At 50.5% G+C, this 26,193-nt stretch overlaps 1 protein-coding gene and 1 long non-coding RNA gene across 8 annotated transcripts in view; one reads left to right on the forward strand and one right to left on the reverse strand.

The window, feature by feature from the left end:
- The window catches only part of LOC310659761, a 34,612-nt gene extending 28,237 nt beyond the window's left edge, over positions 1–6,375 (reverse strand). Inside the window, exons 1-2 of one of the 2 annotated variants that reach the window (XR_014502975.1) lie at positions 6,264–6,375; positions 6,084–6,214 (exon numbers count right to left, since the gene is read on the reverse strand). This is a non-coding gene — a long non-coding RNA (uncharacterized lncRNA). Of the gene's footprint in view, positions 1–6,083 lie in introns of both variants that reach the window. The other variant, XR_014502974.1, reaches the window with a different exon arrangement.
- Positions 370–25,989, forward strand: LOC310659695 (glutamate receptor ionotropic, NMDA 1-like). Of its 6 annotated transcripts, XR_014502938.1 has the most exons (22): positions 371–1,093; positions 3,728–3,862; positions 4,511–4,687; positions 6,554–6,616; positions 7,895–7,995; positions 8,138–8,259; positions 8,440–8,614; positions 8,992–9,136; positions 9,285–9,368; positions 9,986–10,121; positions 10,416–10,543; positions 11,114–11,278; positions 11,648–11,766; positions 12,538–12,650; positions 13,116–13,264; positions 13,472–13,629; positions 14,432–14,593; positions 15,184–15,293; positions 16,231–16,376; positions 19,711–19,821; positions 23,816–23,906; positions 24,716–25,989. XR_014502938.1 is itself a non-coding variant. In XM_083403364.1 (21 exons), exons 1-21 carry the CDS (start codon positions 845–847, stop codon positions 24,782–24,784), a joined length of 2,817 nt encoding a protein of 938 aa, XP_083259490.1. In that variant the 5' UTR covers positions 370–844; the 3' UTR covers positions 24,785–25,989. The 6 variants fall into 6 exon arrangements, 4 of the variants coding, with proteins under 4 accessions (XP_083259490.1, XP_083259491.1, XP_083259492.1 ...); XM_083403364.1 differs by lacking the exon at positions 23,816–23,906 and having other exon boundaries at positions 370–1,093; XR_014502939.1 differs by lacking the exon at positions 19,711–19,821.
- Positions 25,990–26,193: the final 204 nt, after the last annotated feature.

A 26,193-nucleotide genomic window follows, 5' to 3' on the forward strand; every position in this document is an offset into this window, starting at 1 on the left:
CTCCACCCCTGCTTTGTATATTGGGGGGGGCACATCCTAGGAAGGTTGACGGTGTGGGGGAATATCTTGAGCGGCCCCCCTTGCTTTGCATATTGGGAGCACATCCTAGGAAGACTGACGTGGTGGTGGGGAATCTCTTGAGCGGCCCCCCTGCTTTGTATAATGGGGGCACATCCTATAAAGATTTGGGGGGGCGGCCAATCTCTTGATTTCCTCTGCAACACCGCGATTTCTCCTGCCCCCACCCCCACCCCGCTTTTATTTAAACCTCCCCCCTCTCCCTTTAACCCCTCCCCCCCCCGCCCGACACCAAACACCGCCGCATTGGCCGGCCGCCTCCTTTTCCTTCTCTCCCGCGCGCGGCCACGCGCGCGAGTGCGCGCCTGTCTTTGCAGGGGGATTTTGGCGCGGCGGACAGCGCCATTGCGCTTCAGCGCCATTGCGTGTTTTTTGTTTTTTTTGCGAGGAAATCTGGGGGCTGCGTGCAAACGGGGGTGGCAATTCAGCACCAGGGACAGCTGCAGTGTTTTTACGGGGGGGGGGCAATTCAACACCAGGACAGCGGCGTTGTGCAAAGGGTCAATTCATCACCACGGGCAGCGTCTTTTTGCAAGGGGGGTTGGCGATTCAGCACCAGGGACTGTGACTTTTTTTTGCAAGCGGCGGCAATTCAGCACCAGGGACAGCAGTCTTTTGCAAAGGGCCAATTCAGCACCAGGGACAGCAGCCGCCTCTGCTTCTTCCACAGGGCCGCTTCAGGACCACGGATAGACCCTCTTGCGTGGCAGTATTCCGCCGCCTGGGGGGCCCTTGGGCTGCGCCGGGCGACGGTGGGGTGACCGCCATGCGCCTCCTGCTGCTGGCCGTGCTGCTGTGCTTCTCGGTGGCGCGGGGGGGCTGCGAGCCCAAGGTGGTGAACATCGGGGCGGTGCTGAGCACCAAGAGGCACGAGCAGGTCTTCCGCGAGGCCATCAACCAGGCCAACAAGCGCCATGGCACCTGGAAGATCCAGCTCAACGCCACCTCCGTCACCCACAAGCCCAACGCCATCCAGATGGCCCTCTCCGTCTGCGAGGACCTCATCTCCAGCCAGGTAGCCGCACCGCGCCGCCCAAGAACCGGTCGGGGGAACCCCCTAGGGACTCCTCCTTGACGTGATGGGCCAAGCTCTTGACCTGGTGGGCTGGTTGGCCCCAGAAAGGACCACCCAGGGACCCCTGGATCCTGTGGACTGTGGGCTTGGGCACCAACCTAGGAACCCGCAGGCCACAGAGATCAACATAGGGACCCTACCGCCCTAAGGACAGGCCTAGGGACCCCATGGTTCTACTCAGAACTGGACCTCTTGACCCTATGGTCCAGACTGTGGGCTTGGGGCACCAACCTAGGGAGCCCTTGGCTTTAGAAACCAACCTAGGGAACCTTCAGCCCTAAGAGACGACCAGAGGCCCCTTGGCCCTACTATTGAGCACCCAGGGACCCTATGGATCAGGCTTGGGGGGCCAGCCCAGGGAGCCCTTGGCTTTAGAAACCAACCTAGGGAACCTTCAGCTCTAAGGACTGGCCTAGGGACTTCTTGACCCTACTAAGGGCCAGCCAACAACTCCTTGACCCTATGAACCAGCCTCTTGGCTTGGGGCACCAGCCCAGGGACAACCCCCCTCTTTCTTTCTTTCTTTCTTTCTTTCTTTCTTTCTTTCTTTCGCTCCCCCTCTCTTTATTTTTTCTCCTTCTCTGGCACCTCCCTCCCTCTATTTCTTTCTCTCCCCCCTTTCCCTCTTTATTTCTCTCCTTACCTCTCTCCCCCTCCCTCTCCCCCTCTTTCTCCCTCTTTTTCTATCCCTCCCTCCCTCCCTCTCTTTCTTTCTTTTCCCCTTTTCTCTCTCTTTCTCTCTTTTGCTCTTTATTTCTCCCCCTCCTCCCCTCTCTATTTCTCTACTTTTTTCTCTTCCTCCCTCGCTCCCCTCTCTTTCTCTCTTTATTTTTTCTCCTTCTCTACCTCCCACTCCCTCCCTCTTTATTTTTCTTTCTCTCCCTCTCTTTCTCTCTTTCTCCCTCTTTATTTCTCTCTCCCCTCTCTTGTTCTCTCTTTATTTTTTCTCCTTCCTCCCTCTCCCCCTCCCTCTCTCCCTCTTTCTCCCACTTTTTCTATCCCTCCCTCCCTCTCTCTCTCTTTCTCTCTTTCTCTCTTTATTTCTCCCCTCTCTCTTTCTCTCCCTTATTTTCTCTCCCGCCTTGCTCCCCCTCTCTTTCTCTCTTTACTTTTTCTCCTCCTCTCCCTGTCTATGCCTACCCTCTTTCTTTTCTCTCTCTCTCTCTCTTTCTCTTTATTTCTCTCCCTACCTTCCCCCCTTTCTCTCCCCTTTTCCTCCCTCTCTCCCCCTCTTTCTCTCTATATTTTTTCTTCTCCTCTCCCTCTTTCTTTTTCTTTCTCTCCCTCTCTTTCTCTCCCTCTCTTTCCCTCTTTATTTCTTATCCTACCTCTCTCCCCTCTCTCATTCTCTCCCTCCCTCCCTCGCTCCCCCCTCTCTTTTCTCTTTTTCTCCTTCTCTCCCCCCTCCCTCCCTCTCTCCCTCTTACACACCCACATATTGGGACCTTAAAAATACCCCAACACAGCCCATTTCCCAAGGAACAAACCGGGTCCCCAAGTCATCAAATGCTGCTATTTTGGCCCCATTTACACCTCATTTGGGATCTCCTTTGAAGCCACCCAAATTGCAGACCTGATCGACATTTACAGACTTCCTTCTTCCCCCAAACGGAGCAGAAAAGGCCATTTATAAGAGAAGCCAGCAAAGGGAGGAGGAAGTTTCCATGGAAACGCCATCTCAGTTGCTTCTATAGGGTTGGCTCCTTCCATTGATTGCTCTTCGTCTCCTTCTCGCCAGACCATTTCATCATAAATGGTCCCTGGAGGGGAAATGGCATTTAGGCCTTAAATGTGCGGTTAAGGAAATTATATTATCTTGCAATCTGGCTCGGCGGACTTCTCTCTCCGCCTGTCAAAGCCTGGGCATTCAAGGACGTCCATAATTTAATGGGAGAAACGTCGGAGGGGAATGGCTTCTTGTTGTTATTGTTGAGTTGTTTAGTCATGTCTGATTCTTCGTGACCCCATGGACCAGAGCACGCCAGGCCCTCCTGTCTTCCACTGCTTCCCACAATTTGGTCAAACCCATGTTGGTCGCTTCGAGAACACTGTCCCACCATCTCATCCTCTGTCTCCTTACGCCCTCCTCCTTGCGCCCTCCATCTTTCCCAACATCAGGGTCTTTTCCAGGGACACTTCTCTTCTCAGGAGGTGGCCAAAGTCTTGAAGCCTCAGCTTCAGGATCTGTCCTTCCAGTGAGCACTCAGGGCTGACTTCCTTCAGAATAGGTCTGTTGGATCTTCTTGCAGTCCATGGGACTCTCAAGAGACTCCTCCAGCACCAGAATTCAAAAGCATCCATTCTTCGGCGATCAGCCTTCTTGATGGTCCAGCTCTCACTTCCATACATCACTAGTGGGAAAACCATAGCTTGAACTATATGGATCTTTGTCAGCAAGGTGATAGGACATCCATAATTTCATGGGAGAAATGTCGGAATGGATAGTAGGATGTCCATATTTTCATGGGAGAAACGTTAGAGGGGATGGTAGAATGGCCATAATTTCATGGGAGAAACGTCCGAGGGGAATGTTAGGATGTCCGTAATTCCATGGGGAAAACGTCTCTCCCACAGGTCTACGCCATCTTGGTGAGTCACCCGCCGGCTCCCAACGACCACCTCACGCCGACGCCAGTGTCATACACTGCTGGCTTCTACCGGATCCCGGTCATTGGCTTGACCACGCGCATGTCCATCTACTCGGACAAGGTAAGCCCACAGCTCCCGCTGGTTGGGACCCACCGTTCTCCTGGACATCTGGCAGGAGAAGGCCTTGATACAGCCATTTGATCTTCTCAGTAGTCAATGTCCACCCGTCCGTCTGGAGATCTTTCCCATTGGCTTCCTAAAGAGGCCCTTCCACTGCGCTGGAGGGCTGTTTTCCACAATGGTTCCCAGGTCCCCTTCCAAGCTAGCCTCATGGAGAAAGCAGGGCAGTAGACCAAGCAGATGGCCAGGTCTTGGATGGATCTGGTATTAGAGATGTTCTTCCACCCCAGGGGAGGGATGTTCCTCAATCTCATCTTCAAGTCACCTTCCCATGGAGACAGCAGGAGATGAGCAGAGGATGGACCTCTCTGGAGAAGCAGGTGGGGTCTCAAGATGGAAGACCTCAAGAGGCTCTTTCCACCCCATAGGAGGGACGTTGCCCCAACTCCTTTCTAGGTCCCCTTCCAAGTTAGCCCCATGGAGAACGCTTTAGCTGAGCAGAGCATGGACCTCTCTGCAGAGGCAGGTGGGGTCTCAAGACGGAACTTCTCCAGAGGCTCCTTCCACCCCGTAGGAGGGACAGTGCTTCCACCCAGACGCCCCCGCTTGGTCCGCAGTGACGCTCCCTCTGGCTCCTTCTCTCCCCAGAGTATACATCTTTCATTCCTCCGCACGGTCCCTCCTTACTCTCACCAGTCCAATGTCTGGTTTGAGATGATGCGCTTCTACAAATGGAACCACATCATCCTCATCGTCAGCGATGACCACGAGGGCCGGGCGGCTCAGAAGAAGCTGGAGACCCTCCTGGAGGAGAAAGAGTCCAAGGTCAGTAGCTTCCCGCCACCCACGCTCTTTTCGAAAGTCTCGCGCTTTGTCGTCCGTCTGTAGATTGACATCTGTAAATACACCTTCTTTCTCTTCTCCCCATTGTTAAACATGACACACATTGTGCTCTTAGGCGCTGGCCATCTAAGTCCCTGACCAAAGTTTGTTTCTCTTTATTCATTTCACTTGCTTTGCCATGGTTGAAAAAAACCGAAATCTCCAACTACATTAAAAAAAAATGAAATCCGAAATCTGAAAGAGGCAAAAACGGGGAGATGAGGGGGGAGACGTAACCTGGAGCTGGGCCAAAAACCCATTTCCTTATTGGAAAAGAGTGTCTAGGAGAGTAGGCTTGGATCATGGACTTGGGAAGGAGATGAAAGGGTTGTGTGATTCAACCAAGGCAGGAATCTCAACATAGAATCATAGAGTTGGAAGAGACCTGGAAGGGTTGTCTGGTCCAAACAATGCAGGCAACTCAACATAGAATCATGGAATGGTTGTCTGGTTAAACTAAGGCAGGAACCTCAAGATGGAATCATAGAGTTGGGAAGAAGCCCCAAGAGAGACTTGTGAGGCAGGGATAGGCAGCTCCCTTTACCTGCTTCCTTCCTCTTTTTCAAAGAAGCTCATGGTCAATGCAACAATCTGATCAGTCATAATGGTCATAATTTTGTCATCTATACCCCACCCATCAGACTGGGTTGCCCCAGACGCTCCAACATGTAGAAGAACACCATAAAAGGTCCAATCGTCCACAACTTCCCCAATCCCAGCTTCTCCTGAAGGCCCAGTTCCTTCTCCCCTGGGTTGGGGGCCCACGTGGCTCCACCCCCTCCGACATTTCTCCAGCAGAAGTGGTGGAGGGGGACTTTGAAGCCGAGCCTCCTTGGTGTGTGGTGTGAGCGGTGGCCCCACGTCGGCCAAGTCGACATATATGGGAAGCCTTCCTAGATCAGACCAAAGGCAGGACATCCGGTCCATGATCCTCTTCTCGGTGGCCGTCAAGAATCCAGCAGGGAGGAAGGAGTTGAGGGTGGCGGCCTTGCCCTCGCTTTTCACTCCAAGCGGCCAGCATTCAGAGGTCTACCAACATTTGGGAAGAGGGACAACCCACCATCCCCTCCAACATTTCTCCCATGAAAATGTCCAGCTGCCCTTTAAAGGAGAGGAAGAACTTGCATGAACCCCCAAGGAAACTTCCTAGGACACTCCGATAGGAGATCTTGTAGGAAACTTTGCAGGAAACTTTGTACGAAATTTAATAGGAAACCCCTATAGGAAACTTTGTAGGAAAACCCCATAGAAAACCTGGTCAGGAACCCCCATCAAAAACTTTTTAAGAAGCCCCTCTAGTAACCCCCAGAGGAATCCTTCTAGGAAACATTTTAGTAACTTTATAGGAAACCTTGTAGGAAACTTTGTAGGAAACTTAATAGGAAACTTTGCAGGAAACTTAATAGGAAACTTTGCAGGAAACTTAATAGGAACCCTTGTAGGAAATTTTGCAGGAAAACTTGTAGGAAACTTAATAGGAAACTTTGTAGGAAAATTTGCAGAAAATTTAACAGGAAACTTTGAAGGAAACTTAATAGGAAACCTTGTTGGAAAATTTGTAGGAAACTTAATAGGAAACTGAATAGGAAACCTTCTAGGAAACTTTGCAGGAAACCTTGTTGGAAAGTTTGTAGGAACTGAATAGAAAAGCTTGTAGGGGTTTTTCCCCGCTCCTCTGTTACGGCCCCCCCGCCCCGGATCAGGAGGAATTGGATATGGGATTTGCTTTGAGTGCCCGTCTTTCTTCTTTCAACTGTTTATAATCTTCTTCTGTGTCTGCATATTTTCTCTGTGCACATTATCCATCAGAGTAAAAAAAGGAGCTTTGACAGCCTCGAACCGCTATCCTTTGACAACAAGCGAGGACCCAAGGTATATTTGCATGGAAATGCACGCCGCCCACCAACCTAACGAGCAAAAAAATTGAAATAAAAAATTCATAAAATTCATCAATCAGGCCGCCTAGGCCCAAGGGCACCCCACAAAAAATCAGAATAAATTTTAGAAATATATATACATATATATTATTTTTTAAGGGGGGAAAAAATAAAAATATCTCTGGAGCCAGCAAGCAGACTCCATTGGGGGTTTTTTTGGGTCGCACGTTCTTTTCCGTTGAGATATGCTTGGTTTGAGCTTGAGTTTGAGGAGCAATCCCATCCTGGACGTCTTTCTTTGGAAGACCATGCATGTGGAGCCAGAGCGAATTTGCGAGTTTATTCCCCCCCCCCTTGTTTCCTCCTGGACCATCTGATTCCCCCTTCCTGCTCTCCTCTTCCTGCTCTGCCCCTTCCTGTCCCAACAGGAAATGCGAGATGCTCACTTTGATTCCCTTGCAAGGCGGACCCCTTGCGTGTTTTTCCCCTCCCCCTTTCTCACCTTTTCCTGTTATTGTTTTTTTAAATATTTTTTTTGGTCTTTTGGAAAAGCAACAGGCGTTTGAGCAGTCAACTACATTGCGAAACCAGCCAGCCAACCAATATATGGATATGTGCAGTCGCCGCCCGAGGGGCTCCCTCGCCGTCGCAAAAACGGTGACAGCGGAGTGAAAAAGGCAGCTCGGCAATTCACGATACAGCAGGGATTCTGCAGAATTTGAAAAAAAAAAAAAGGTTTGCAAATTTTGGAAAAATTAATTGCAAATTTTGCAAGATTTTTTTTCTTTTTTTGCAAATTTTGCAAAACATTTTTTTGAAAATTTTGCAAAACAAACAAATATCAAGAAATCAATTTGCCACGGTGGGTGGAATCACTTTGGCGGCCGCTGTGTATCTCTATATATGCCTTTTTTCCTCTTTCCTGTACCAATGCACGACCTTCTTTTGGTGCTGGAGTGACTTCTGTTTGCATGCCCAGTGCAACAACAAAGAAAAATGATTCTTTTTTTAAAATAGAAATAAAATAAAAAATTAGATTTTTATTTTTTTTAAGGGGGGTGGGGAGGAAATGAACCCCACCAGGAGAAAAGAAGAAAAAAAAGAACGGGGGAGGAGAAAAAAAAACGGAGGAAAAGAAATGAGGAACAACTGAGTCCTTTCCAGGTAGACCTTGGAAAGAGAGAAGGAGGTATCTTTCTGAGGAAAGCATGGCTCTCGCATGGGGGATCGGGGCCCAGCCGACTGACCCCATTTGCTCGCGCCAACCTTGCAGGCCGAGAAGGTCCTTCAGTTTGAGCCAGGCACCAAGAACGTGACGTCTCTCCTCCTGGAAGCCAAGGAACTGGAGGCCAGGGTGATCATCTTGTCTGCCAGGTGAGGGCCGGCCGGCGGGGCGGGGTTGGGGTCAGGTGAGTGGAGGCGACCCCCATTTTCCCCTCGTTCAAACTCCTCCAATGTTTCTCCCACCGAAATACGGACGTCCTACCATCCCAGCAGCCTTCTTCTCTTTCTCCAGTGAGGACGACGCCACCACTGTCTACACGGCCGCAGCCAAAGAAAACATGACAGGTCCTGGCTACGTCTGGCTGGTGGGGGAACGGGAGATCTCCGGCAATGCCCTACGCAATGCGCCAGAAGGTAACCTGGGACCCCTCCCCATGGTCCAGCTGCCCCATGGTTGATCACCCAGCGGTTCTCTCCTTCCCTTCTCTAATTCCATTTGGAGGTCTCTGCCCCGCAGCGAGTTCACCTGGATTACCTCTGGGGTCCCAACCAACCCAGTCATCTGTCTCCTCCCCTACCCCACCCCCGTCCCAGGTCTCATCGGTCTACAACTCATGAACGGCAAGAACGAGTCGGCTCACATCCGGGACGCGGTGGCCATAGTGGCCCAGGCGGTCCACGACTTGTTTGAGAAGGAGAACATCACCGACCCACCCAGGGGGTGCGTGGGGAACACCAACATCTGGAAGACGGGGCCGCTCTTCAAGAGGTAAGAGTGTCCTGGGCACCTCAGACCTGGGTTCTTTATGGAGGGGGCGGTGGGAGTCTGTAATTTCATGGGAGAAACGTCAGAGGGGATGGTAGGATGTCCGTATTTTCATGGGATGAATGTTGGAGATGATGGTACGATGTCCATAATTTGGTGGCATAAATGTCAGAAGGGGTGGTAGGGCGTCCATAATTTTGTGGAAGAAACATCAGAAGGGGTGGTAGGACATCCGTAATTTTGTGGTATAAACATCACAGGGGATGGTAGAACATCCGTAATTTCATGGGAGAAATGTCAGAGGGGATGGTAGGACGTCCGTAATTTCATGGGAGACATTTCCATCCCTCCGCATCCCAATCAACTCGCCTTCTTCCCAGGGTACTGATGCAGACGAAGTACGCCGAGGGTGTGACGGGCCGGGTGGAGTTCAACGAGGACGGGGACCGCAAGTACGCCAATTACAGTGTCATGAACCTGCAGAACAACAAATTGGTGCAGGTCGGCGTCTACAACGGCAGCCACGTAAGTATCCCTGGATGGGAGGGCCCTGCCTGATCCGGGGGTCAGACTGGCTGACCTTCGGGGGGTCCCATTCTGACTCTATGGTCGTTTAACAGGGAAGGCTGGTAGAGAAGGTCTGGTCCCAACCTTTCTCTCTTCACCTCCGCAGTTCCTGCCCAACGACCGCAAGATTATCTGGCCAGGAGGAGAAACCGAGACGCCCCAGGGCTATGAGATGTCTACCAAGCTCAAGGTATCGTCTCTGCTCCACCTCCCTCCCTAATGTCAGCCTGGTGAGGAACAGTTGAAGGAGCTGGAGAAGAGGAGAGCAAGAGATATGAGAGCCACCTTCAAACATCTCAAGATGATTGAGGATCTGGAAGCTGAGGCTTAGGAGGAACGGTGAAAGTTGATGGCTCTTTTTAGCCCAGAAAAGAGGAGCCTGAGAGGAGATGCTAGTGCCACTTTCGAAGATCTCAAGATGATTGAGGGTCTAGAAGCCCAGCCTTAGGAGGAACGGTTGAAGGAGATGGAGAAGAGGAGATATGGGAGCCACCTTCAAACATCTCAAGATGTTTGAGGGTCTAGAAGCTGAGGCTTAGAGGAAAGGTTGAAGGAGATGGCTCTCTTTAGCTCAGAAAAGAACAGGCTGAGTGGAGATGTTAGGGCCATCTTCAAACGTCTCAAGATGTTTGAGGGTCTAGAAGCTGAGCCTTAGGAGGAACGGTTAGGAACTTAGGAGGAGATAGAGAAGAGGAGACCAAGGAGATATGGGAACCACCTTCAAACATCTCAAGATGGTTGAGGGCCCAGAAGCTTAGCCTTAGCAGAAACGGTTGAAGGAGATGGCTCTCTTTCAATCTCTTTCAGATTGTCACCATTCACCAGGAGCCGTTCGTCTACGTCAAGGAGACCTTGGCCGATGGCAAGTGCAAAGCCCTCACCAACAGCACCGGTGGCTTGGTGCAGCAGGTCCTCTGTACGGGGCCCAACGAGACCATGCCGGGTATGTCTCGAACCCACAGCCGGGGCGTCGGGTCAGAAGCTCCCCCGCCAAGCGTCTCCATTGGGCGGGAGGCATCTCTCCTTCTTGGGAGGGTCTGCACTGCATGGTGGAGATGAGATCCTCTTAGTCTACACCTGGCTCCTCCAGATGTGGTTGGCCTACACCTCTCATGATCCTTAGCTAGCAGGACCGGTGGTCAGGAACAATGGGGAGGTGGAGCGATTGAGAAGGTCCTCTCCGTTGGGGACCTTCTGGAACGGGCCTCAATGGTCCCCCTTTCTCCTGCCCCACCAGGCCGCCCCAGTGTGATGCTCTGTTGCTATGGCTTCTGCGTCGACCTCCTGATCAAGCTGGCCAAGACCATGAACTTCACTTACGAGGTCCACCTGGTGGGCGACGGGAAGTTCGGCACGCAGGAGAGGGTGAGCGGGCCTCGGGAAGGCCGGACGGGCCACCCTCCAACTTCTCAGAAGACCTCCGAGGGTCCAGCCCCTTGGTTGGGGACGGACAGACAGCGTCCCATTGAAAAAGGGGATCTGTGGGAAGTCGTTCCTGGAAGGGTTGGCTGTCCCCATTGGCTTTCCGCCCACACTGGGGTGACCGGAGGAACCTTCAGGAGAGGCCTGGAGGGTTGGCCATTCGTGAACTTGCTTCCCATATCTTCTTCCTGCTATCCCCTTTGACATTTGTTCCATGAAAATATGGACGTCCTACCATCCCCTCTGAGGTTCTTCCCATGAAATTATGGACTTCCTACCATCCCCTTTGACGTTCATCCCATGAAAATACGGACGTCCTACCATCATCTACCACATTCATCCCATGAAATTATGGACGTTCTACCATCACCTCCCACATCCATCCCATGAAATTACGGACGTTCTACCATCATCTCCCACATTCATCCCACGAAAATGCCATCATCACCGACGCTCATCCCATGGAAATACGGACCTCCTTGCCCTTCTCACCCTGGCTCTGTCTCACCACAGGTGAACAACAGCAACAAGAAGGAGTGGAACGGCATGATGGGGGAGCTCTTGAGCGGTCAGGCGGACATGATCGTGGCTCCTTTGACCATCAACAACGAGCGGGCCCAGTACATCGAGTTCTCCAAGCCCTTTAAGTACCAGGGACTCACCATCCTGGTGAAGAAGGTGGGTAGACATGGCCAACAACCACTAGGCATCACTGTGCCCTCCAGAGTGCTTGGTCCACAGAGGTGGCCACGCTCTGCTTTGGTCAAGCCGTTCCCGTTGTCCATCTCCTTCCCTTTGCAAAGTCCCGATGATATGATAATAATAATATAATATAATATAATATAATATAATATAATATAATATAATATAATAATATAATCAGCATGCATTAAAAACCACCCATATATGACATCAAGGTCCATCCTTGAAAGGCCTGGGGAGAAGAAGAGGAGAACCGTTATCCTCAACCTTTGTGAGGAACCCTAAGCAACCCCTGCCGGGGTCTTCCCCCAGCTACTGACGCCCACTTCCGGTTCTCCGTTGCAGGAAATCCCCCGCAGCACCTTGGACTCGTTCATGCAGCCGTTCCAGAGCACCCTGTGGCTCCTGGTGGGCCTCTCGGTCCACGTGGTGGCTGTGATGCTCTATCTCCTGGACCGTTTCAGGTAACTGCGGCCACCCCTTGGTCTTCCTGGTCTCCTCCTCCTCCTCCCTCCTCCTTTCTCCTTCCTTCTCCTCCTCCCCCTCCTCCTCCCTCTTCCTCCTTTCTCCTTCCTCCCCCCTCCTCCCTCCTCCTCTTTCTTCCTCCTCCTCCTCCTCCTCCTCCCTCCTTCTCCTTCCTCCTTCATTCTCCTCCTCCCTTCTCCTCCCCTCCCCCTCCTCCTCCTCCTCATCCCTCTAACCCTTCCTCTACCCCTTGGTCTTCCTGGTCTCCTCCTCCTCCTCTTTCCTTCTCCTTCTCCTCTTTCCTCTGCCCCTTGGCCTTCCTGGTCTCCACCTCCTTCCTCCTCCCTCTAGCTCATGGTCTTCCTGGCATCCTCCTCCCCCCTCTACCCCTCTTTCCTCTACCCCTTGGTCTTCCTGGTCTCCTCCTCCTCCTCCCAGAGGAGCAAGGAAAAGTTATCCAGCTCTGCTTCCTCCCACCCATGAATGGGGGCAGGGACAAGGAACTGGACGGGCTGTTCCTCAAGACGTCACCAAATTACGTACCCATCAATGATGCAAAGGGACCACTGTCCACTGACTTTGCATCACTTATTCCACCTGCAAACGACATGAGGGAAACCGAGGAGTCCTCAAAGTTCCGCCCTCTGCCCACTCTGGACTTCTGGAGTTCCTTGCACCCGTGAGGTCCAGAAGCTTCTTTCCATGGGGCATCTTCTAAGACCTGCTACTTGATGGACGGCTGACCGCTGGCCCCACTTGCTCTCTTGTAGCCCCTTCGGCCGCTTCAAAGTCAACAGCGAGGAAGAGGAAGAGGATGCCCTGACCCTGTCATCTGCCATGTGGTTCTCCTGGGGAGTCTTGCTCAACTCTGGCATCGGAGAAGGTGAGTCTCTCCAGTGGGAATGATCTGAATGGGTCCGTCTGTAAGAGGCTGCAAAGCAAAGGCTGGTGCCACCGACCCCATCTCATCTTCTCCGATATTTCTCCCATGAAAATAGGGAGGTCCCACCATCCCCTTTGACATGGATGAAAATAGGGAGGTCCCACCATCCCCTTTGACCTTGATGAAAACAGGAAGGTCCTAACACTCCTTTGACATTGATATGGAGGTCCTACCATCTTGTTTGACATTGATGAAAATATGGACGTCCTACCATCTTCTCCGACCTCCGTCATTTCTCCCACAAGAATAGGGATGTCCAACTCAGTTTCTTTCCCTCTGGGTTCTTCCCCAGTTAGATGGTCTTCTTGAGGGGTGGCACTAGAGAGCTTTGGTGAGGTCTATCTCCCCAGGGTTTTGGTCCTTCAGATGCTTGAGGACCATCCCGAGCTGCCCTATCTCTTCCAGGCGCTCCCCGGAGCTTCTCTGCACGGATCCTGGGGATGGTGTGGGCTGGATTCGCCATGATCATCGTGGCCTCTTACACTGCCAACCTGGCAGCCTTCCTGGTGTTGGACAGACCCGAGGAACGGATCACGGGCATCAATGATCCCAGGGTAAGCATGGAAGGAGAACACCAAGCCTCTGACATGTCTCCTATGAAAATATGGATGTCCTACCATCTTCTCTAACATTTATCCCACGAAATTATGGACGTCCTACCACCCCTTCTGACATTTCTCCCATGAAAATGTGGACGTTCTACCACCCCTTCTGATGTTTCTCCCACCAAAATACGGATGTTCTACCTTCCCCTCTCCCAGCTGCGCAACCCGTCTGACAAATTCATCTACGCCACGGTCAAGCAGAGCTCGGTGGACATCTACTTCCGCCGGCAGGTGGAGCTCAGCACCATGTACCGCCACATGGAGAAGCACAACTACGAAAGTGCCGCTGAAGCCATCCAGGCCGTCCGGGACAAGTGAGTCGGACTCCATTGACTTTTCCGGGTGGGTGGGCTGGGAGGACGTGGGGGACCAATGGAGAGAGAGGCGTTGGATTATGGAATTCCATTTTTATTTTTATTTTTCATCCAGGTAATTTCCACGTTTTTTGACCAATTAACAACCCACTGATTCGAAGCCAACGCAAAGCGAAGATTTTTTGTGGGAATTTGGCTGGGATTTCCAATAAAGTTTGTTGGGATTTCTAAGAAATTGTTTGGCTGAGATTTCTAAGAAATTCTGCTGGGATTTCTAAGAAATTCTGCTGGGATTTCCAAGAAATGTGGCTGGGATTTCTAAGAAATTGTTTGTCTGGGATATCTCAGAAATGTTTGCTGGGTTTCTAAGAAATTTTCCTGGGATTTCTAAACAAAATGTTTTGTGGGGATTTCTAATAAATTGTTTTGCAGGAATTTCTAAGGAGTGGCTTGGTAGGATTTTTAAGAAATGGTTTGGCAGGGAGTCCTAAGAAAAGGTTTGGTGGGATTTCTCAGAAATGGTTTGCGGGAATTTCTCAGAAATGGTTTTGTGGGAATTTCTCAGAAATGGTTTTGTGGGAATTTCTCATAAATGGTTTGGCGGGTATTTCTCAGGAAAGGTTTGGCAGGAATTTCTCAGGAACGAATTTGCCGGGATTTCTGAGCCTTTCCTTTTGGGATCGCTTCATCCTGCGAAAATCCTCCATCAGAAGAGGGGGAGGGAAGGCTTCTAGAATTTGCCAGGAGCATTGAAGTCGACCCCCTTTTCCTGGTTACTGTTCCCACTTGTGTCTCCACCCAGCAAGCTCCACGCCTTCATCTGGGACTCAGCCGTCCTGGAGTTCGAAGCCTCCCAGAAGTGCGACCTGGTGACCACTGGAGAACTCTTCTTCCGGTCTGGATTCGGAATCGGAATGAGGAAGGACAGTCCCTGGAAGCAGAATGTCTCGCTGGCCATCCTCAAGTCCGTACCCTCTCCCCCGCCCACGGGAATGATCCGGGGAAGGCGGTGGGGTTGGAGAATGCAGGACCCTCTGAGCATCCTGGATCAATCCCGGAACTTTCCTTTCCCACTCTGGAGGAGAAACACGAGAGGACCTCTTTTCACAGGAGAAAGGTCCAGGCATCCCCTCCAGGGGAAATCGGGAAAGTAGAGCATCTGGGGTTCGAACCAGAAAGCTGCCAGCCACTCCAAAGTTCCTCACCCCAAAATCGGGGTGTTCCAGGATCAAACCAGAACCCCGCCGGCCCTTCCTCACCCCCAAAACATCAGGATGTTCCGTGATTGAACCCTGAAAGAGGGAGTCCGGTTGGGCCTGACCTCCTCTGGGTCTGTCAGAGATGGCCGAGGAGCCTTCTTGGTCCAAGTTGGTCTCCTGGAGGACAGGAAGTGGTCCAGGGAACAGGACGTGGGCTTTCCCAGGACTCCCTTGGGTCCCCGTAAGAGATTTGAGAGTCATGGGGTGGGGCTTCACCTGGCGTCCCGCCCCCCGATCCATATTTTATTCAAGATGGCGGTATCCCCCACTTCAGCTCTCTCCTCCCATCCCACAGCCTCCACGAAAATGGCTTCATGGAAGAGCTGGACAAGACGTGGGTGAGGTACCAGGAGTGCGACTCAAGGAGCAACGCCCCAGCCACCCTCACCTTTGAGAACATGGCAGGTGGGTTCCTAGACCTCCCCATCCCCTCCAGAGCTCAGGGATCGGAGAAGAAGGGGCATGAGGGACACAGTCCAACCCAAGGCAAGGCACAAAATGTCCAGTGCTTAGCCCGGTTGTTAAGAATAAGAGTATTGAGGTGATGGTGATGGTGATAATGGTGATGGTGATCATGATGATGATGAGCACCAAACTTAGATTCACAAAATGTTTAGGCCCATATGTAGCCCGGCTCTTAAGAATCAGAATATTGAGATGGTGGTGGTGATGGATGATGGTGATGGGTGCTTAGCCAGGCTCTTAAGAACACAGTGGTACCTCGGGTTAAGTACTTAATTCATTCCGGAGGTCCGTTCTTAACCTGAAACTGTTCTTAACTTGAAGCACCCCTTTAGCTAATGGGGCGTCCTGCTGCTGCCGCACCGCCAGAGCACAATTTCTGTTTTCATCCTGTAGCAAAGTTCTTAACCCGAGGTAGTATTTCTGGCTTAGCAGAGTCTGTAACCTGAAGCGTATGTAACTTGAAGCGTATGTAACCCGAGGTACCACTGTAAGACTATTGAGATGATAGTGGTGGTGGTGATCATGATGATGATGAGGATGAGTGCCAAACTTAGATTCACATTATTATTATTATTATTATTATTATTATTTATATATATATTACTGTTATTGTTACTATTGCCATTTCTAACTACTACTGCTACCACCACCATTTGCAAGTATCCCTATCGCTATCGCTATCCTTCTTCTTACAATTGTCATTTGTGATTCCTATTCTTATTCCGGATCCCCATCGTTATTACTATCACGACAATTGCCGCCATGATTACGATTCTCACTCTGCTCCCTGGACGACCCTCGACTGTGGTGTGTGTGCGCGCTTCCTTCGAACCCGGCTCTCTGACCCTTCTCCCTCCCACGTTTCGACCCCTCCCAGGTGTCTTCATGCTGGTGGCCGGTGGGATCGTGGCCGGAATCTTCCTGATCTTCATCGAAATTGCCTACAAGAGGCACAAGGACGCCCGACGGAAGCAGATGCAGTTGGCCTTTGCCGCCGTCAACGTCTGGAGGAAGAACCTACAGGTAGGAAGAGGCCATTTTTGGGGGGAGAAGAGACCTCTGGCGGGGGGGCAGGTAACCCACAAAACCGCCGGAAGAAACACCAACACAAGTGGGACGTCTTTGAATTTCCATTTTTTAATTTGGAGGTCCTTTTCCATTTCCCATTCCTTCACCCCAACAGTCACTACGGTGCCGAAGGGGAGTAGTATTAGGGGGACGCCCACTCTGTGGCCCCCACTTATGGGGTGGGGGAACCCCATAAGAGTAACTCCTTCCAGAAGGGTGGAGGGTTGGTTTGGATGACCTCTGGGGGACCCCACTCATCCTGGGAAGGCCTTTGAGGGCCTCTACCCTCCTAAATAGGGGGGCAAATGCCCCAATGGAAATAGGGGCGTCCTATTCGATCCCTGCAATGGGAATAGGGTCGTCCTGTCAATTGGGGTCTGTCCATCCCTGCGTCCTGCAGGCTCGAATTTTGTAGGGTATCCTGAGCGCAATTGTCACTGCCATTTTTCACATGCCAACTTTCTACAGAGGAGAAACACTTCCCTGAGTTGACGGCAGGTCTGGTCCGGGGTTTGGGGGGCTGTCCGAGATATGGGGGGTCCAGGATTTTTTGGGTGGGGCCCATCGGCCGAGCATGCCCACCCACCCCACCCCACGGCCGACGAGGAAAGCCGACGCTCCAGAGATCCGTTTGACAATGTAAGACTTTTCCGCAGGAGGAACCCTCTGGCCACTAGTACAATGCTAGAAGGTAGGCAAGCGGGAAGATTTCTTTGTTCAATTAATACCAATTTTAAAAAATCAATTAAAATAAAAATCAATTTTAAAAAATCAAAAAATGTATACACACACACACATGCATACATACATATACATATAAATACACATATACATATTATGTATATAATTATATGTGTGTGTGTGTGTGTATATATATATGAATACGTATATAATCTATAAATAATTTATATATGCCTATATATATAATATATAGTATATATATAGTATATATATAATTTATATATGTGTATATAATATATATAAATATAATATATATATAACCAAAATTTTATGCATATAATGTATATATGTATATGTATGTGTGTGTGTATATATATATACACACACATGGGTGTTTCTTTTCAAATTATTATTTGAAATCATGGGCAGGGTAGAATTAATAAATTGTTCTTGTTATTATTATTATTTGGTTTTGGTCACCCTTCTGCCATGGCGCAACACTGTGGCAAGCCATGCACTGATACCTCTAGATCAATATATATATATATGGGGGGGTATCTCCCTATCTATATATATTTAGATATAGATCTTCATCCATTCCATCCTATTAATTGCCTTTTTCCTATGCATGCACAGGGGAGTGGGGGCGGGGAAGAGGAACATCGGGAACAGAAGCAGGAAATGGATTCATTTCCAGTTGGCCCCCCAACCCAGATGTGCAGGAGCCAGACCTGGTCTCTCCCCCCCAAATCCCTAAATCCATAGGGGGAGTGGTCAGAAATGGGGTTCCCCAAGGGGAGGATACAGAGGCTTCACATCGGGGACCCCCTCCCCTAACCCCCCCCCAAATTCCACCATAGCCCAAAGGGGTGGGGTCAGAAATGGGGTTCCACTCCCAAAAATGCCCCCAACCCCCCCCAAAACCAGGTCTGGTTGCCTCCCCCCCGACCGCTACCCTTGATTCCCTGGCCTCCCCCCCCCCTTGATGGCTTACATTCCTGCTCCGCCCCCCCAACCCTCAGCTCTCTCCTCCCCATTTAACTCCCCTCTTGGATTCTGGCGGCCGGTTTCAGGAGACCTATATACCCTTTTCAATCCCTCCCCCAATATTGGTTTTCCTTTCTTTTTTAATTCTGATTCTTTACCCCCCCCCCCCATTCCACCCCATTAACATACAATGACCTCCCTTCTCTTCTGATGCAGTCTTCTCTCTATCTCCCGGCCGTAGGACCTGCCTTGACCAAAGGCCCCGATCCTATTTATTTAGGGGTAGGTGGAAAAAGTCTCTCCCCCCCTCTAGAAGATGGAAGGAAGAGGGTGCCAGCGACCGGCAAGGACCATCCCCGGCCCCCAATAGGGTGGGGGCCCCTCCTCCTCAGAGATGCTGCAGGAACCCAATGATGCTCTTAGCCCCCCCCCGCCCTGCCCCCAAACCCATTCCAGTAAAGGGTCCACCCCACATAAAGGCTCCTCACGTATAGTTTCTGTACTTCCACCCTTTCTGATGTTCGCCCACGAAATTATGAACGTCCTACCATGAAATTATGGATGTCCTAGCACCCTTTCTGACGTTCTTCCCATGAAATTATGGACGTCCTACCACCCTTTCTGACGTTCTTCCCATGAAATTATGGACGTCCTACCATCCCCGCTGAGGTTCTTCCCATGAAATTATGGACGTCCTACCTTGCCCTCTGATGTTCTTCCAATGAAATTATGTACGTCCTACCATCTCCTTTGACGTTCCTCCCATGAAATTATGGACATCCTAGCAACCTTTCTGATGTTCCACGCAATTATGGACGTCCTACCATACCGTCTGACGTTCTTCCCATGAAATTATGGACGTCCTACCATCCTCTCTGACGTTCTTCCCATGAAATTATGGATGTTCTAAAATCCCCTCTGACGTTCCTCCCATGAAATTATGGACGTCCTACAACCCTTTCTGACGTTTCTCCCACGAAATTATGGACGTCCTATCACACTTTCTGACATTCTTACCACAAATTATGGACATCCTACCATCCTCTCTGACAGTCCCACCACCAAATTATGGACGTCCTACCATGACGTTCCTCTCCGGAAAAGAGGGTCTTCCTACCACCCCCTCCCACCAATGCTTGGAGTGTTTCCGACCCGAACCACCCCGTCCAAGACCTCCAAAATCACCCTCTCGGCGGGAACCTGCCCCGTTTGCCCCAGGGATGGGATGGTTTGAGAGCAACTGTACATCCTCTCTGACATTTCTCTGGGAGTTGGGGGAGAGGAATGTCTGGTTCCTCCCCCTTCCATGAAAAGAGGGACTTCCGATTCCATTCCAAGAAGGGGATCTTCTCCCACCCCCGTCCCGTGTAATTCAGGTATGTCCATGAAAAGGACAGTGGATCCGCTCAGAGTCTGGGTCGGCTCCCAGGACCGGCCCAGCCTAAGATGGCCGCTCGGAAGGTCAGCGCTCAGAGGGGCCCTCTGGATCATGGCTGCCCTGTAGGACAGGAGGAGCACACCAGGCGAGCAAGGCCGTCCGTGAAAGCGAGGCACAGTGTAGACGCGGCGGCCGGTGGCGGCCGTCCGGAGATCTAACCGCTTATGTACATGTTCATTTTAGGATAGACCAAGTGCTAGAGCAGAACCAGGCCCTAGAATGAAAACCACTTTTAGGTCCATCACATCCACGCTGGCCAACAGCTTCAAGAGCCGTAGGTCCTGCAGAGACACGGTAAGAAGAAGACAACCGGTTGTGCCCTTCTTCTTTCTCTCTCTCTTTCTCCTGCCATCCCATCAACCGCCCCATCTCACAGCTGCCATGGCCCCGTGTCCGTCCTCTGTCAGTCCGTCTCCACCATCTGTCCCAAAGATCGAGGGCTCCCTCTTCTCCCCGTACGTGCTTTGTTTTCCTTTCTGTTCCGACCCCCCGAAAACCCAAGATTTTTCTTTCCCCCCTTTTGATTTCCAGTCCTTCCTGTCCTGGTCCATGCCCGGAAAGCAGTCCGCCGTGCCATCTTCCCCTCGTCCGTCCCCTGCCCTGCCGTCTCCAGCCATCTCCCACCTCTGCACTTTCTGTGGGATTCAGGAAAGGGTCATGGCCTCGCCTGGCGCCATGTCTCTCGTCACCTTCTTTACCTGTGCTTTCCGTCCGTCGGGTGGACGGCTGAGCTCCATTGCTTAGCCCACGCCAATGTTTGTCCCATGGAAACAGGGGCGTCTGGCCATCCTCTCTGACATTGACCTGACAGAACCGGCAACCCAAGTCCCCCCGGGCCAGATCCGGCCATAGCTGTCAACTTTTCCTTTTTCTTGCGAGGAATCCTATTTGGAATAAGGGAATTTCCCTTTTAAAAAGGGAACCATTGTCAGCTATGGATCAGGCCCACCCGGGTCCTCAATCCGGGAAGCCGGATCCGTAATTCTCGGCAACACTGATGGGACCAAGAGCGGTGGCGGCTCAGCCGCTCCAACGCCACACCCGTTTTGCTCCGGAGGCATTTGATCGGCATGAACGGGCCCACCCTGTGCTAGGATCCAGGCGTGGTGTGGGATTGGTCGAGCCGCCATCCCTCATCCCAATCTGTTGATAGGCTGGGAATGAGGCCAAGGCAGGACAACCTGGACTTCCACAATCTGCAGACTTTCTGCTGTTTTCCTATGTGCAGGCAGTTCCCCAGTCAGATGAGTGGGGTATTATTATTATTAATTTATGTTATGGCTCTTTGGCAACAATAATTGTGGGGGTGGTGATGATAATATTATATATATATACATATATATATATATATATATATATATATATATAATATCATTATCATTATTATCACCAGGTAGGCAGCTGTGTTGGTTTGATGCAGCAGAAATAAAATAATAAATAATAATAATACATTATTATTATTATTATTAATGGTAATTAATATATTTCACAAAACCTCTCCCATGATTTCTCAAACTTATTCCAAAAGGCGTTGGGCTACAATTTCCTCTGAACATCCTCCTGTATCAATGTGAAGATCGTGGTCACTCTCTCAGATCAGCCCCAAATATTGCTCACTGTTTCCGCTCAGGATTTCATCTGAAAATTCTCCTGTATCAATGCTAAGATCACTGTCATTTTCTTGGAGACCAGCCCTGAATATTCCTCACCACTTCTCCTCCGAATTTCCTCATCAAATCCTCCCATATCAGTGCCAAGATCACCGTCACAGCCCCCCCCCACAAAAACACATTAAAACACCCTTGAATTTCAAGGATGTTTAAATGAGTATTCAAGATTGTAAATCACAAAAAACATAATTGAAAAAAATATATATTTAAAAAGACACACATAACAAAACCAGTAAAAACAATTCTAATAAAAACATAATAATTAATTTAATAATAATAATAATAATAATAATAATAATAATAATAATAATAATAATTTATACCCCGCCCTCCCCAGCCAGGGCCAGGCTCAGGGCAGCTAACACCAAATATAAATTACAATAAAACATAATAGGAAAAACCCAAGAACAGTTAATTAAAATACAGCTTAAAATACAGCTTTAAATGCAGCCTCATTTTAGTAGTAGCCCATAAATCAAGCCCATAAAGAGAAGAAACATCAGAACGATTATTATTATTACTATTATTTTATTTTATTATTAATTACTATTAGCAGTAGTAGTAGTAGCCTATAAAAAGGTAAAGGGATCCCTGACCATTAGGTCCAGTCGCGGACGACTCTGGGGTTGCGGCGCTCATCTCGCTTTATTATTGGCCGAGGGAGCTGGTGCTTTATTGGGTGAGAGAGCTGGCCTGGTCATGTGGCCAGCATGACTAAGCCACTTCTGGCGAACCAGAGCAGCGCACGGAAACGGCGTCTACCTTCCCGCAGCAGTACCTATTTATCTACTTGCACTTTGAGGTGCTTTCGAACTGCTAGGTTGGCAGGAGCAGGGACTGAGAAACGGGAGCTCACCCCGTCACGGGGATTTGAACCGCTGACCTTCTGATCAGCCAGTCCTAGGCGCTGTGGTTTAACCCACAGCGCGACCCGCATCCCGTAGTAGAAGAAGAAGAGTTTGGATTTGATATCCCGCCTTTCACTCCCTTTAAGGAGTCTCAAAGCGGCTAACATTCTCCTTTCCCTTTCTCCCCCACAACAAACACTCTGTGAGGTGAGTGGGGCTGAGAGACTTCAGAGAAGTGTGACTGGCCCAAGGTCACCCAGCAGCTGCAGGTGGAGGAGCGGAGACGCGAACCCGGTTCCCCAGATTACGAGACTACCGCTCTTAACCACTACACCACACTGGTTATAGTAGCCTATAGTAGCCCATAAATCAAGACCATAAAGGGAGGAAACAGAATTAAAAAGCAGTTTAACAGCATGTCAATCCGTTCTCATCCCTTTTTATTTATTTTTAATCCATTTCCTGATTTTGTGTCCATTTCCCACGGCAGGTTCTTCCTTGTTGGATGTCCCAAGCCATCACTCCGTGGCATTCCGGCTCCACCTCATTTTGCTGAATTTATTCCTCCCTACCATCCATTCCCTCATTCCGCTGAATATTCATCCATTCCTTCCTTCTTCCCATCCATTCCCTTGTTCTGCTGAATATCCATCCCTTTATTCCTTCCTCTGAATATCCATCCACTTATTCCTTCCTCTGAATATCCATCCATCCATTCATTCCTCCCTCCCATGTCTAATCAACATTTGCAGAATTCCAGCTATTTTCAAGGAGCAGATTGCACCAAAGCAATCTGTCAAAATTATTAAATCAGGATTCTGATCCACATTTGCAAGATTCCAGCTGTTTCCAGGGAGCCGATTGCAGCAAAGCAACCCGTCCAAATCATTCCACAAAATTTGATTTAATTCCCAGATATTTTCCCCATTGTGCATCATCCGTTCTGGAACGGTCGCCACGTGGGCAGGAAAGTTCTCTCTCCCTCTCCAAACCACCGGCCCATTTTGAAGACCCTCTATTATGCATGTATCTGAGTTGGCGGGGCATCGGGTCCGACCTCATCCCCCCCCCTTTGGCGTCTTTCCAAAGGTCCCAGATATCGAAAGGTCCACCTGGGGTGAAAGCCAACTTCTCAGCCATCTTGAAATTCTGGTCCCCCCCCCTCTTTCTCTCCCCATCAAAAGGACATCTGTCACAAGATATTGGGAGGGCGGCATTCCAGAAGGGGAAAGGTCTTGGCCAGAAAAGATGGCTTCCTGCCTTCGCAAACTCACCCTGCATGACTCTCCATTTATTCCTCCCGTTCGTAACCGCAGGGATTTATAAAAAAATGTCTCTCTCTCGGCGGTGGGCATTTGCATAGCCTCCAACATTTCTCTGATAGAAATAGGGACGTCCTATTCCACCCCCTCCAACATTTCTCCCATGAAAATAGGGACGTTCTATTCCACCCCTTTCAACATTTCTCTGATGAAAATAGGGACGTCCCAGGGACAGTGGAACCTTCCGGGATCCCGGCGGAAACCGGGCTGGATTCTTCTATCCTGGGGGAGGGAGGGGTGCTTGGAGGGTCTGCTTCCTCGGGTGGCTTTCCCTTCTAGGCATTCCAGCATGGAGGGTGGAGGGAGGACGAGGAGGAGGAGAAACGCAGCTCTGGGTTGGCCGGGCGGAGTCCCGCTTTCCCGGGGTGGTGGTTTCAGCGGTGTCCCCGGGTTTGAAGCCGGCTTTTGATGTAATAGACCATCCCTTTGATGCGCCTGCTCCCTACAGACACCCCCGCGAGGCCGCCACACCCAGAGTCCGTGAGCTGCAGATAAAGCCCTGTAGAGAATTCCCGGCTTCAGGAGTTCCTCCACAAAGGGTGGGATCTTGTTGTGAATGTTGATGCATTTTTGTCCTGTATCCAAAGTCCTGTTTGATCTTGTGGGACGGGTGGTGGTGCTGGTGGGGGGAACAACCGGTCGTCCCCTTCCAGGACATCCCAGAAAAGGGCCGGGCGGGAGAGGAGTAGGGCGGCCATCTTGGAAACAGTGGCACCTTTGCGAGCCGAGTCGCTGAGCTTTTTCCCGGAGGGAGTTTCTCGGCGACCACAAAGGGAGAGTTGTCGGCAGATTTCGAAGGGGATCGACCCAAAATTGTCAAGGGGTCGAAGCTGCTGGGTGGTTCCAAAGGGGATCGCCCCGAAATGGCTGAGCTAGCGGGTGCTGCTTTCCGGGGAAGGGGCTGTGCTGCGTGGGGGAGTAGGCCCCTGCCCCATGTGGCTGCCCCCCCGGGGAGATCCCTGAGGGACGATGCGCTCCAACCGGGAAGTAGCTGAGCCGAATGGAAACAGGGGGCGGGACATGACGACAAGGGTCAGGGTTCCAAAATTAGTAGGGTGGCAATATGTCAGGGTCCCTAAAATGGGAAGGGTGGCCCTACATTTGGCTCCGCCCGCATTGTGGCACCCTGACTTTTTTTTGTGGGAAGAGATCGGATCTCCGGAGATTCCCCGCTTGGCGCTCGCAGCCTTGAAAGCATCCCGGTTCGGAGGCACAGAATCTTCTTTGAGCGGTTTCCTGCCAGGGCGGCGGCGGCCTGCAGGGGTGGCGTGTGTCTCAGCTGCGCTCTGGCCCACCTCTGCCTGACCGCTGGCCCTCCCCTGTGTCTTGTCTTTTGTCTCCCCCGCAGCAGTACCAGCCCACCGACCTCGCGGGGCAGCTCAACCTCTCGGACCCCTCGGTCAGCACCGTGGTGTGAGGGCTGCCAGCTTGGGAAGGGGCAGCCGAGATGCCCGAGGGGAGACTTGGGGGGCCCCACCCCACCCCGTCACTTCTTTTCTGCCCACCCCCTCTCAGACTCCCCCAGGGCCCTCGGAATGGACCGGCTCTTTATCTTCTTCTCCCACGGACCTCCCTTGGGGACTGGCGCTGAGGAAGTGGCCCCGCCCACACGCCACAGACGGACAGAGACTGAGCTCTGGTGTGCCTTCGGTGCCCACTTCCTGTTTCCTTGCACCCCTTCAAAGGACACCCTCCCAGGAAAGCCCGGCTTGCCCGCTTTCCCGAAAGAGGAGGCAGCTGGGTGCAACTGGGAGAATCCCGTTCGTGTACAGTGCTCCACTTCTGGTTGTCCACGTTGGGGCTTGCTCGATTTGGGGGGCTGACTGACTGACCATCCTGTCCATGTACATAATCTGCTTCTCTTCCTTTTGTCCACTTTGGGGATCACTCAATTTTTGGGGGAGGGGTGACTTCCTTCCTTCCTTCCTTCCTTCCTTCCTTCCTTCCTTCCTTCCTTCCTTATTCTTTCTTCCTTTCTTCCTTCCTTCCTTCCTTCCTTCCTTCCTTCCTTCCTTCCTTCCTTCCTTCTTTCCGTCCTTCCGTCCGTTCTTCCTTTTTTCCTTCTTTCCTTCCTTCTTTCCATTCTACCTTCCATGCTTCCTTCGATCCTTTGATCCTTCCTTCCTTCTGTCCGTCCTTCCTTTCCAAGACTTCCCAACCGCCTCTTCCCTGCTTCATTTCATTTCTCCAACATTCCTGCCTATTCCCATGGATCCATTGAGCTGACTTCCTCCCTTCTTAGAGATCCATTCGGTCTCTTAGAGATCCACTCCTCCCCTGATCTTCCCTTTATTGTACATTATGTTGTCAGAAACCCAGGGTAGCGGGGTATAAATAAGTTGTTATTATTATTATTGATATTATTATTATTGATTTTATTGATATTGTTATTATTGATTTTATTAATGTTATTGTTGTTGATATTATGATTGATATTATTATTGTTGTTGTTGTTGTTTACTTGAATCCTGCTAGCATTTTCACTCGTCTGAAATCATTTCTCACAACCTAACATCTGGAATTGCAGACTGGAATTTGGGCATCTCCTCCCAAGGATTCTGTGGATTTTATTGATTATGATTATTAAAATAAAATGTAAATAAAAGTTTATTATTATTATTACTATTATTACTATTATTATTATTAAATGTAAGGAACCGCAGAAAGAGGGGGAAAGAAGTAGATAATTAGATGAATTTAAATTGAATTTCTAATATCTTCTGACTATCCAAATTCCTGCTCAAACCTGCTCATCCAATCATCTCCTGTAAACATAACAATAATTACAATAATCCTGTATCAGCGGGATTTTTCAACCGGATCTCC

This window comes from Podarcis tiliguerta, assembly GCF_965153285.1.
Source record: "Podarcis tiliguerta genome assembly, chromosome: 11".
Lineage (NCBI taxonomy): Eukaryota > Metazoa > Chordata > Lepidosauria > Squamata > Lacertidae > Podarcis > Podarcis tiliguerta.